This window comes from Panthera tigris, chromosome B4 (assembly GCF_018350195.1).
Source record: "Panthera tigris isolate Pti1 chromosome B4, P.tigris_Pti1_mat1.1, whole genome shotgun sequence".
Lineage (NCBI taxonomy): Eukaryota > Metazoa > Chordata > Mammalia > Carnivora > Felidae > Panthera > Panthera tigris.
The window spans coordinates 33,963,577-33,975,810 of NC_056666.1; the positions used below are offsets into that span (position 1 = coordinate 33,963,577).

At 44.8% G+C, this 12,234-nt stretch overlaps 1 protein-coding gene across 2 annotated transcripts in view; it reads left to right on the forward strand.

Moving 5' to 3' along the window:
- The window catches only part of MICAL3 (microtubule associated monooxygenase, calponin and LIM domain containing 3), a 205,194-nt gene that overhangs the window by 106,252 nt on the left and 86,708 nt on the right, over positions 1-12,234 (forward strand). Inside the window, exons 17-21 of one of the 2 annotated variants that reach the window (XM_042991469.1) lie at positions 657-854; positions 2,389-2,472; positions 5,611-5,709; positions 7,515-7,571; positions 9,989-10,096. In XM_042991469.1, the coding sequence (XP_042847403.1) occupies positions 657-854; positions 2,389-2,472; positions 5,611-5,709; positions 7,515-7,571; positions 9,989-10,096 (546 nt within the window). The remainder of the gene's footprint in view (positions 1-656; positions 855-2,388; positions 2,473-5,610; positions 5,710-7,514; positions 7,572-9,988; positions 10,097-12,234) is intronic. The other variant, XM_042991467.1, reaches the window with a different exon arrangement.

A 12,234-nucleotide genomic window follows, 5' to 3' on the forward strand; every position in this document is an offset into this window, starting at 1 on the left:
TTTGGCTTAAATCCTTAATTTCCAAATTGATATTGCTAGATCTTTTCGTATTCTTTTTTTTTTTTTTTAATTTTTCTAACGTTTATTTATTATTGAGAGACAGAGAGAGACAGAGCATGAGCATGGAGGGGAAGAGAGAGGAGGAGATGCAGAATCCGAAACAGGCTCCAGGCTCTGAGCTGTCAGCACAGAGTCCGACGCAGGGCTTGAACTCACAAACCACGAGATCATGACCTGAGCTGAAGTCAGACACTTAACCGACTGAGCCACCCAGGCGCCCCTCATACTCATTTTTTATGAGAATTTTTGTGGGCAGATGCTTTTTCATTGGGCTTCTGCCTTTGTTTAATGTTTTGGAGAACATCCAAGGGAGCAGACACGTGTGCCCTGGTGCTTTCCTGTCCCTTTAGAATTACATATTTGGCAGAGGGCAGTGACTTTTCTGAGATACAGCAATACCAGCAAAAGTCCAAGTACCTCTTTATACTGCCCCATGCACCAAAGTCTTCCTGACAGCATCTTGAGATTAGAACCTTAAGGGAAGCTGTTAAGCTTAACCTAAAGCAAAAATACCAGCCACCTTTCCAGGCACTGGTCGCCCTTCTTCTTTGAGGGAAGGGCATTTGTGGCGGGGGGGCTTATGTAACAGAGGCCAGGTTTTGGGTGTTGGTGTTTATCAGGAGGAAGCACCCCGGGGCTACAGAGGAGGAAGGCCCACACTGGTGAGCACTCTGACAGACAGGAGGATGGATGTGGCCCTTGGCAATCAGAACAAAGTGAAATACATGGCAACCCAGCTGCTGGCCAAATTTGAAGAGAATGCACCTCCACAGTCCACTGGCATGAGGAGACAGGTAAACCCCATGTTACATCTCACCCATCCACACTTGGTCTGACCACATAGGAAGGAGGGATCTTCTCAGTCAAGTGAAATGGGTGTGTCTCAGCCGAGTGTTCATGCACTCAAGACTGGTGTCTGGTTTTCCCCTTGTCTGACTGCAGCAGAGAAAAAGTATTTTATAAGCTCCTTGTGTGCTTTCAGGACTGCTTTATCCTCACCATTCAGGTGTGAGGTGTCTGTGACAAAAAAATCCAAAGAAGGGTTTTAAATTTCTGTATATATCTATACTTGTTTTTATGTTCATATACATGCAAACATATTTGAATTATGAAAGAGGTGGATGTTTATTGAGGAAAATGCTGAAAACTATAATAAAGGTAATCAAGACACCTCTAATTCTGTTAACATTTTGTTGTTTCTTTCTAGTCATTTTTGTTTCCATAGTTGAGGTCATTCTTAATATACACTTCCTGTTCTGCATTGTTCACATAACTTTGGGCATATTCCCATGTTGTGCCATGCTTTTCTTAACTCTTCTCTGGTGTTGGATGTTTTCATTGTTTCTCATCTTTCATGATAAAGTACAGAGGTAATAAACATTCTTGTGGTAGATCTTCTTTTGTGTGCTGCAGATGGTTTTCCTAGGCTATCCTCAAGAGTTATGAACATTTTAAAGAGTCATCGTAGAAATTAACTTTCATTCCCATAAGTCAAACCAGAGAGTGCTAGACAGGAGCATTTAACTTGAGGTGTCTTTGTTATGTCTTGTCTCCCTCTTGCTTGTCTGAAAGTTACAAAGATGTCTTACAAGAGGAGGTGCTGGGATTCTGAGATTTACACAAAAAATTTCTTGTAAAACTCCCTAATGACCTGAGAGAACATCCAGAGGAAAGGGACCCCATTCTTTTTATTCTTTTACTCTCTTTCTTCATCTTTTCCATATATATCAGCCATTGTTCCAATTGACCAGGGCTGAGGGGGCTACTGACTTTGCTTGGAGTCTGGCCATAATTAACTTTTTCTCACATTTAGCCTTTGGTTATTAATCTTCACACTCCAATCATGCGTGTCATGGTTCATAGAGAAGATGATAATATTCATTGGTAAACATCTGAGGTTGCCTGGCAACTGCAGGATCGGCCCCATTTCGGGAAGGCTGGAATGCTCTCCATGAGAGGAAGTTTGCCCTTAAGAGAAGGTTGTTTTCCTCATTTTGAGTAGAAAGATTAGTTTTCCAAACCTGAGTTAGTAGTTTAGGCTCAGAGCTTTGAGCTAAGGAAGAGGATAATGAAAATTCCAGCTTTGGATTGCCTCTTTTTTTTCCTTTTGCATTTGCTTTTGGTTTGCGGGGGTAGGGTATCTTGTTTTTGTTATAAGTGTAACTTTCTAAGAATTAATTCCGTGTCTCCCCCCACTCCCAGCTCATAGATATGTGTCTGTCAGCCATGCATGAGTATCTTTTTTGTGTCTTCTCCTACCTTAATGTATTTTATTTTGTTTTGTCTCCATGTCCTGTCCCCCACCCATACTTGGCCTGTGTGTCACAGCCGACACAAGAGCGTGGGGTCAGCCAGCCGTCCTGCTGCCTACCTGAGCAGGGTCGCCCTGCTCCCACCCCCCAGTGGAAACAGGTAAAGCTGCTGCCCAGGGACCAGAATGGGTGCTGCTTCCCTGGGCCTTCCAACCCCACTCCTCCCTCTGAACCAGCCACAGCTGAGGCCTCCTACACTTTAGAATCCTAGCTCTCAAGGACAGGAAACTTCTGTACTCCTTTGAGTAGCAACTGTGGGGGGAAGTTTAACAGACCATACTGATTGTATTGCATGATTTGTTTAATTTGTTGGGATTTGAGAAATCACTTAAAAGGGTAGGTGGTTAATTTGGTGTTGAAACTTGCTAAAGCTATGTGGGAAGTAGTTTAGCTACCTTAGCTTCTACAGTTTTACCATTATTACCTTTGTCCCAAGTTGACATTTTGCTTACATGTGTCCTTGTAACCACTGCAGGGAGAATCCTGAATTCAGCAAGGCTGAGAATTGGGGCAGTGGAGCCTTTCATGTTAAATAAGAAAATGTTAGCTGAGAAATAGTCTCAAACTATGATTTTTATTTGTTTCAGACCCTCAACAAAGATGATGGTGGGCATTTTCTAGGTGTTTTGTCTCCATTTAAAATACTCTTTGAAAATTTTCAGTGAAGTTTGTACAGGATCTCCTAGCTGCTCATTAGCAGTATAGGATAGGACAGAAAGAAGGGGGTGGGGAATTGCACCTGGCTGATAATAGGAAGCCCATCAGAAAGATTGGGGCCTCTACTGTATTTTCTCTCTCCCAAGTCACAGTTGAGCAAGTTCCTGCTCTACTGAGTGCAGCCTGGATTCTCTGTCTTATGGTTTGGTATCATTTAGGACTAAGATTCTGAGAGGTCAGGTGAGCTAACCCTCAATTTCCTCTTGTGCTGCAGAGTGCCAGGTATTGCTGGGAGGTGCTAGGGAGTGGCAGGTGGGTTTTATTTGAATTATATTCAGGGCAAAAGTTACCTTTCTAACCTCTTTTTTAATAATATGCCACATTAAAGGCAGGGCCCATGAGTCTGAAATGGAAGCTAGGGAGCAATGTCCAGACTCACAACAGACCCCAGCCTGCTTCCTTCTCTATGCCTAGGAAAACAAATAAACAAAGTCCATTAAAAATTCCATTTTATTTTCTTACCCTTTGCCTTGAAGTCTACGTGGTTGTATGATTTGAAAGGTAATATTTAGTTGAGGATCTGCTGAAGGGGAAAGTGAACTCTAAACTAGGTTCCCCCAAACTCTAGATTCTGACAATGTCCAGAAAGGTCCTCTGAGGTGCAAGGAGCAAAACAGAAGGGAAGTCAGTAGTAACATGTGTAGATGGATGAACTGATGACTTTAAAAGGCATGTGCCCAGAGCAGCTTTGAGTTGGCTTCCTGGGAGGTCTCAGAGGTATTAAGTGTGACCCGAGGAGACTCGCTCAGCTGAGGCCCCTGTCCTGGTGAAGACTGGTACATCAGCTCATCACCTGATGGAACTGTACCAAAGGGGCATCAAGACAAGAGCTTGGTGTTTGTGGACCTGTTTGTGAAACATCTGGTGACCTCTAACCTTGTATGGGGTGCTACATGGAGACATATAGCTAGGTTGTCATCTGGGTAATATATGATTACAGTGAATGAAGCAGAATATTGCCGGGCTCTTTGGGTAGCAGAATAGAGTCATTGAAGTCAAACCTGGGTTCTATGGAGTGGGTACCAGAGATTACAGTGGAAAGGGTATCTGGGTAGATCTTGGTAAGTGAAAAACCATGAACAATGAAAATCCTGTTAGATCATTGTTCTATGGAGTTGGGAACGTGAATTTACTTGGCTGTGAAAGAACTGTAACTCACAGTTACATGTAATTTTTTCTCAGCACTAATCAGGGGTGGCATCATGAGTCTTGGCCTTGTAAATTTATCTCCTAAAAGAGAACCTTGGCAGGCAGTGCCACATGCTCCAGAAATGTGGGAACAGAAGAACTCCAGTGGTGTGCTCCACTGGCCCTCTGCTTCTGACTCATCCTGTCTGCAACCCTGTTTCTCTCCCTTTAGGATTGAGGAGCTGACTGGCAATACCTTACCATGACTCACTTTTTGTTTTTCTTGAAGAGGTTTGGATTGAGGCAGGAGGGTGTGGCAAGCACAGCCATGGTGGCTGAGTTGGCACAAGGATCAGTTTTCACTTAGGTCATGGTATGGAAGAGGAAAAATGAATAACAATTTTGCTTGCCAGTGACTTCTCTTTTTTACCTTCCTGTGTAAACACTTTGGCCCTTCCTTCCCCACCCTTCTACCTTTTGATCTCAGAAATGCATCCTGCAGGCAACCAGCCTTGGTTTGGAAGTAAGTCATCATGTGAAGTTGGAATAGATGATGGGGCTCTTTCCCCTGGCCTCACAACCTCTTCTTTCCCTCCCATACTTCACCTGTGTGCTGCCCCACATGGTCATTCTGGTCATGAGGAAATGGAGGATTCCTCTGGCCTAGAAATAAGTAATTGTTCCCTAAGTACCGAAGAGTTCTCTAAATCATAGATTCATAGGAAGGGAGTACAATGGAGAGGGGCAAAATGGGGAAATAATCCATGGATATGTGTGGTGTTCAGTTGGTGAAAGATATTTAAGTTTTATATTCTGTTTCCTATACTTTCTTGTATTTCCTTGGTAGTTTTCCAGAACCTTTTGAGCATGAGTGAGGGGACTGAGAAGAGGGAAGCCATGGCAGGGTGTTGTCTTGGGTGAGCCCTCAAGGAGAGTGCTGCTTTGCTGCTGGTGGGTGTAGAGGTGACTGAGCCATCAGGAGACAGTCTTCATGCTCCCCTCGTGCTATTTGGCCTGTGTGCCCTTTCTCTCTACTTACATCCAAGCCCATTTCTTCTGTCCTCAGCTTCTCTGATAAAACTCACAAAGAATATACCCTATAATGCCTTGATCCCTGGCATTTAGAAAGTGTTACACTGCAAGTGCTGACCCCAAGGCCAGCTGCGGAGATTACCCATGTGGTCTGCACTTACCAAACAGCGCAAGTGTGACCCAGAGGCCAACGATCGACTGTGACAAGCCATCCTCCCTAACCATACAGTGATTGCTGTTGAGGATGGAGAGGCAAGGGAGGGATGGTTTTGGCAGATGACCTTTAGTCTTTCTAGAACCAGCCAAAACGTGGCGCCTGTTTCACCAATGTTCTCTCTGTTTGTGTTTGTTGGTGTAAAAGCGACGGGAAAAGGAGTGTTCTCGGACCTGCCCCAAAAAAGTGATCACACTCTCTCCTCCCCCTTCTCCACCTCCCTGTCGGGCGCCTGGCAGCCAGCAGGTGATCTTCTCTGCATGCTCCGTGGTCCTCGTCTGTGTCTTCTTGCCTGCCTGTGTAGGTGGCTAGGGTAGAGACCAAATCAGAACTCCCTCTTTTCAGAAATCACAATAAAAAAACAGAAAGATCATTTGTAGCAGAAGCACCTTTATTGCTACAGATGAACAATTTCCAATTAGACCTCAGGATAGCACTTAATATATTCAAACCCTGGTTTAATCTAGTTCCACATCATAGGAGAACAACTATGCAAGCACAGACTAAGACTTAAACTATATTTGTCACAGATACAAGGTCCAAAAAGCCCTGGGGAACAACACATTTTTATATAACCTCATTTAAAGCAGCCACTTTTGTCTTGCTGCCCAAGGAGATATAATTAGGATGGGCTTTTGGAAGCTTTTTATAGGGCCTCACTATATTATGAGTTTGGTTCCTTCTGGTTTTGAGAGCCCTGCCTCTCACTTATCCAGCTTATGCCAGCAAACACCTGTCCTTCCCATCTGCCCCACTCACACTCTAGGCAGACCATTTGAAAATGTGTTATAGAGCAGTTAACCACAGACATGATTAAAGAGGATAATAAGCATACATTAATAAAGTATATTTATAGAATAGAAATTGACCTTTGTAGGATATTTCTATAAAATAAAATACTAATTTTAAAGGCAGGATCTATGGAAAGACATTTTCTCAACTAAGTGGCCTATTTAAAAGGGGCCCCTGAGTAATGTGTCTGATTGTTAAAGGCGCACACTGTGTCCCTGGGCCTAAGAATTCAGCCATTGTAGACTGAGTAATTACCCTATGCCTTGTCTCTACATAATAACTAACACTTAGTCCCAGGCGGCATTCTCAGTTCTTGTTGTGTTAACCTCCATCAGTTCTCCCAGTAACCCTACGGCAGGTACTGTTATCATCTCCATGTAGCAGATGAGACTGAGGCATAGGGTAGAGAGGCCAAGTACTTTGTACAAGTTCACACAGTAAGTAATGGAGCCAGGAATTGAATGTGGGTGGTGTGACTCTGGAACCCAACCTCTGGCCTCATCCTGCCTGTGGAGACCATTATGTTTGTGGGCCACATTAGAGGCTTTGGATTAGTTCTTCCACCAGTACAAGGCCATAAGCTGAATCCTCACCAGTAATCCAAAGAGTGATGAAAGTGGCCTTCCCTTTTCCCACACAATTGCTGATAGTTGTTTCCTTGGGTCCGTAGAGGCAGCCATATGCCTGTCTTCAGGATTTCCATGCCTATCATGTACATATTCCTATCTGTTGACTGAAGATGCTTCCAGTCGTCATCCACTTCTCCCTTTAATAAATGATGCTTTGGTCCCATATTCCTATTCAGGGACCACTCCCCATCCTCGAGTTTCCTCTGGACTGTTTAACGGCCATTTGTTCCAGGCAGTTTCCATCTCCCCACCTTTCCTTTCTAATATATTGTTGTGGAAAGCTTCACCCTTTCACCCTCCTAACCAGCTTCTCATTTTAAACCTTCCATTTAATGCCTCTGATCTTGTGCCACTGTGTGAAAGAAATATGTTTGTTCCACTTTTGTACTAACCATAGTTCTTTATTTGTGTGGCTGACCTCACTGGAGGCCAGATGGACAGAGTGCTGGACAGAAAGTTGTCCTGGGATCATGGGATTTGATTTAGATGGGATTGTGGTTTCCTGGGGTGGGGATCTGTCAGGGGCAGGGGATATGTGTTGAAATGAATTCTGAATATCTGGCACTGTCACTTAGTAGGTCCACATAGAACATTTGGATGGAGCTTAAGTCTCTACTTTGTTATTAACAGACATACAGGGATCTTGATGCTGACAGCCGTGGCAAGCAGAGTCCCCACCATGAGAGGGTAAAAGAGCATGAATCATGGCATGGGATGCTGAGAGCCAAACGGACGGGGCACGCTGTGGTGGTGGGGCAGAGGGAAGGTGGGGATGGTCCCCTCTCCCCTTGCTTTGTGCACACTCTTGTCACTCAGCCAAGAGCAAGAATTCTTGTTGCTTAACCATGTTGACCCATGTAAATAGCATTCACAGGAGAGCATTCATCTGCCCAGCACTGAGATCAGTAAGTGGGTGGGATTTGCTTATATCTTTGGACATTCGGGGATCTTGAGGTAGAAATAATGAGAGAGCCAAAGCTCTTACTGGTGTGGGGATTTTTCAAGTATGAAGAACTGATGGAGGGGAAGGAAGGTGGTAACAAGATAGGGGTGTGTAATGAAAAGCTTTAGTGGGTCTCTTCTGAAAAACTGAAGGGGGATCTAGTGATTATACCTGGCCATCATATAATTTGATGAATAGCAGAGATGCCCATTTTTAAAAGCCAGTTTATTTTCTGAAACTTTCGGTTGTTACTGTTACCCTTAAACCTGATCCCTGAGTGAGTTAAGCTCTGCAGCAAGAGTGAAGAATCCTCTGTAACTGTTAATTTCACATGGGCCTTTTTTCTTTTATTTTTACCTCTCCTTCTGCCTTTGCTTTCTGAGAAATACAGTCACTGCGAAGGAAGCTAGTGCTGTATTCTTACACCCCGTCACCAAGCAAGAAGCAGGCAATCTGTGCTGCCAGGACCATGCGTGGATCGGTGCTGGCTTAGGGAGAGAGACCGGGGCCGAAGTGGAAGGAGGGTGTCCATTTCATCTCCTCACGCACGGCCCAGCTCTGCTTTCTTCACTTCTGTTGGGGCTGCTTCCTACCATGAGCACTGTGTGCCCAGCCTCTTTCTTCCTTCTTCCCAGGCTGTATTCCCCTCAAAAAGAAAAGTAGGTATTTTCACAAAGAAGGGCAAGCCCTACATTTCAGGGAATGCATAGTTAATGAGACCCTGATGATTTTTAATGAAGCAGTGCCTAAGCAAAGAAGAATAGAGGGAAGTGTGTAAAATAAAAGGAGAGATGGGCAGGGAGAAATTATCAGAAGTCTAGGGCTACAATGCCCCCGGAAGAAAGGTAGGATTTTGAGCTCAGGAAGCAAGAAGGTTTGCAGGGAATTTTCTTTCATTTTCCCAATGGATTGGTTTCCAGATTCTTCACTGCAGGGGTCCTGTCTAGATACTTGTAAGGGTTACTGTATGTGTGCTCTTCCAGGATTTTCTGTTCACTATTCCATAATCTTGCCTGTGCACTCACCTGCTCCTATCCACCCCCCACCCCCACCCCCAAGTCTTCCCATTAGTTTCACTGCTTTGCCACCCCTGGGAGAGTTGCCTTCTCTCTTATTTCTCTCGGGTGGGTGATAGTCTTCTACAGAGATCCCCCCCTTGGGCCTGTGTTTCTGAGCCTGCCCCAAGTGCTGAGCCGAGGGCCAGTGAGCTGGCTGAGAATCTGGAGCAGGGATGGTTACACTCCACTTCGTCACCGCTCAAAGCTGTGAATTTAGTGAGGGACTAAATTGGGGGTGTGATGGATCTGCTTGGAGCTAGAGGGGCAGAGGGCTTCTCTTACCATGACAGGTCTTCCCTCCACCCTGCAAGTATTTCATCCTGAACCTTGTAGGAAACTGAGCAGTTATCACTTGCCAGAGCTCTCAGGCCCCTTCTCCCTCTCTGGGGACTGGACAGTTCCTGGCTGCATGGGCCCACCACCGAGGAAGATGCCAGCTTACTTTTGCAACACATGCTGCATGCAGTCTGCAGAGGACTTGGGATCTTTTCTCCTGATCATTGCTGGGATTTGGCTGGCTCCTTGGCAGGCAGAGTTTCTCTGAGCACTAGCAATAGGAAGAGGCAAAGCCACATTTCTGGCCTTTATGGAGGAGTAAACTTCATTCTAGATTTGCTATTGCTATTGTTTGCTGTTTGTAAGGCCAGTGGAGTGATGAGGTGGTACAGTCTCCTTCTGCCCAGGAGAATTCCCAGCTCAAGTCTGTGAGGGTCTCTACAGAGGACATAAAGTGGGTGTGTGAGCAGGACATAGCCCCTGGCCTCTGTCTCCTCCTGGCTGGCAGGCAGCTTTATCCACTTGGGGTGGATGGAGTAAAACCACCAAGCAAGAGAAGACAAGGCTTTCAGAGACGGCTCATGTCTACAGTGACCATGTTCCAGAGCGAGCTTCACTGTAAGCATGAGGCAAGGGTGAGCGAGCTGAAAGTAAAATGGAAGCTTTGAATGAGCCATTCACACCTTTGGGAACTAAGAATGTCTCTTTACTGCATTAGTTACTTAGGTAAAGGTCTAAAACTCCCAAATTCCTTACATTCAGGTCAGTGTGTAACTTTTTATTTAACATTTCCTTTGATTTTTTTTTCTCCATCTTGTATTTTGTAGCCAGAGCCTGAACCTTCTCGCCGATTTTTTGTTGACCAGTGGGAGCTTTCTCTTAGTCTTCGCTCCTCCAACCGCCCCGCCTCTCCCTCCTCTGACTCTCTCCGACAGGTAGCACAGCCTGGAACTTGGCAAAGCTCTTTGCTCTCCAGCCTCTCCTCAGTTCACCTACACAAATGTCATCAGGCCCGAGGGAGGTTGCAGAGCTCTTAACTTTGGCCTGTCTTCTGTGGGAATCCACGTGTGTGTGTGTGTGTGTGTGTGTGTGTGTGTGTGTGTGTGTTTGTCAGTTTTGCATGTGAGGTCTATAGGCAAACACCAAAGTTAAAGAGGCTGCTAGCTTTCATTGTAACAAATTCTGTCACAGTAAACCCACTTCTATTATATTTCAACTATATAAAATAACAACAAACATTTTTCAGCCATTAACTTTTTAAATTCCAAATGTCTTCGTATGGATATGTATTAAAAAATATGAACAATAGTGTAATTAAATCTCTTAAATGGAGTGGTGAATATGCAGTATTGTGGGTGCCTCTTGCATTGTAATCACTTGAGGAGTGAACCCTGCTATTTCCCACAGTGGAACTGATCCAGCTATAGAGTAGTTTAGAGAGAGGTTGGCAGATCCTTTTGCCCTTTCTGTTTATGTTTCCTGTCCTCAAGCAGTCTGTGTGGTACGTGTGTGGAAACATATGCATGTGTGGCGGCAAAAGTATAAGTCCAGCAATTGCCACATTTAGACTGTTTCTTAAGAGTGGGGAGAAGGATACCATCTGCTATTCATGCCAGAAGAAAATAGAACTTGAGTTTCCACCTCTCTTGGGGGATGCTTGTCATTATTACCGCATTGCTGAGAACTGAATGTGACAAATGCCTTTGCACGCAGGCAGCCCTGGGCTGTATTTGCTGAGGATGCCAGTTTCTGGTGGGAGGGAAGGGTCCTGGCCGAGCAGTGAGGATCCAGAGCTTGCTCAGTGTCCCAGCCTCAAGGGTGGCATCTGGCCTACACCCTCACTTACTTTCTGCACCCTCAGTGTCAGCTGTTAAGTGACCTGCTCAGCTCTGCCTGGTGTCAGTCTGTTCCAGGAGTAAGTTTCCCTAACAGCTCTAATCTAAAGAAGGTTTAGATCTTAGAGCCACTTGTTTTTCTCAACCATTAATGGGTATAAGCTGTGGAGTTAATGAACAAATGGCACCAATCCTTGGAAATCTCCTTATTTTAAATTGAAAAATAGAATTGACTCCTCAGTTCCAGCTGAACCTTGGAGAATTGTTTGCTCATCTGTGCTTCTGTTATTCTCGTGTTCACATAGAGCTAGTTCCCCCTGTTCCCCCACCCCTGGAGCACTTCTCTTGTTTGTCCCTTCTCAGCCCAGGGCACGCCATTGCTCAAGTCAGTGATTCTCTCACACCTGGCTTTGTGTGTTGTCCATTCAAACCACTTCCTGACAGGGTTGTGGACATCCCCAAGACAACTGCTCCTGGAGTGTTTTTCTCAGTCAGAATTACAGGGCTCCCCAAACTCATTAGGCAGTTCTCTTATTCCACACAGTTTATGAGAGGAGAGTCATGCACACTAGGTGTCCTGGCCATCTCCACATTGGGAGTCTCTAAAGGACTGTCAGCAAGACTTTGACCTCATTCCTTGGGACAGGCTCAAAGCTAGGCTGCCTAGCAGGAAGGCTTACAATTGAAATTTTGTAGTTTTGCTTGTTACTTCTTCAACATTGCTAGAAAGAGGATTGAATTGGTTGGATTTTTTTTTTTTTTCTTTTCTTTTTCCAACCTATGAAAAAATAACCCCTCTTGGACTAGAAACTTCCCAAGACTTCCTGACTTCCTGACTTCCCAAGACTAAACTAAGCAACTTGTCTGCATGGCTCCAGGTGTTAGCCTCCTGCAGCTGTGTTTAAGATGCCCACCCAGTCTAGAACACTTTGGCCTTAGTGCCTGGGTAGAACAGATAAATATTAACAGGGAGAATGGACTGAGAAGGATTCTTCCAGATAAAGCTCAGAAATATTTGATGCATATGACGGGGGTTATGAGTGAAGCATTAATAGGAGGAAGGTGATCATCACGAGTAATACTAGGCTGTTGGCATCTTTTACCCAAGTGGAGAATCAGCCTTGCAAGTGTGAGCTTAGTTTTTCTTTCTTTTTTTTTTTTTTATGTCTTTTATGTTTATTTGTTTTTGAGAGAGAGAGAGGCAGAGTGCAAGTGGTGGAGGGGCAGAGAGAGAGAGG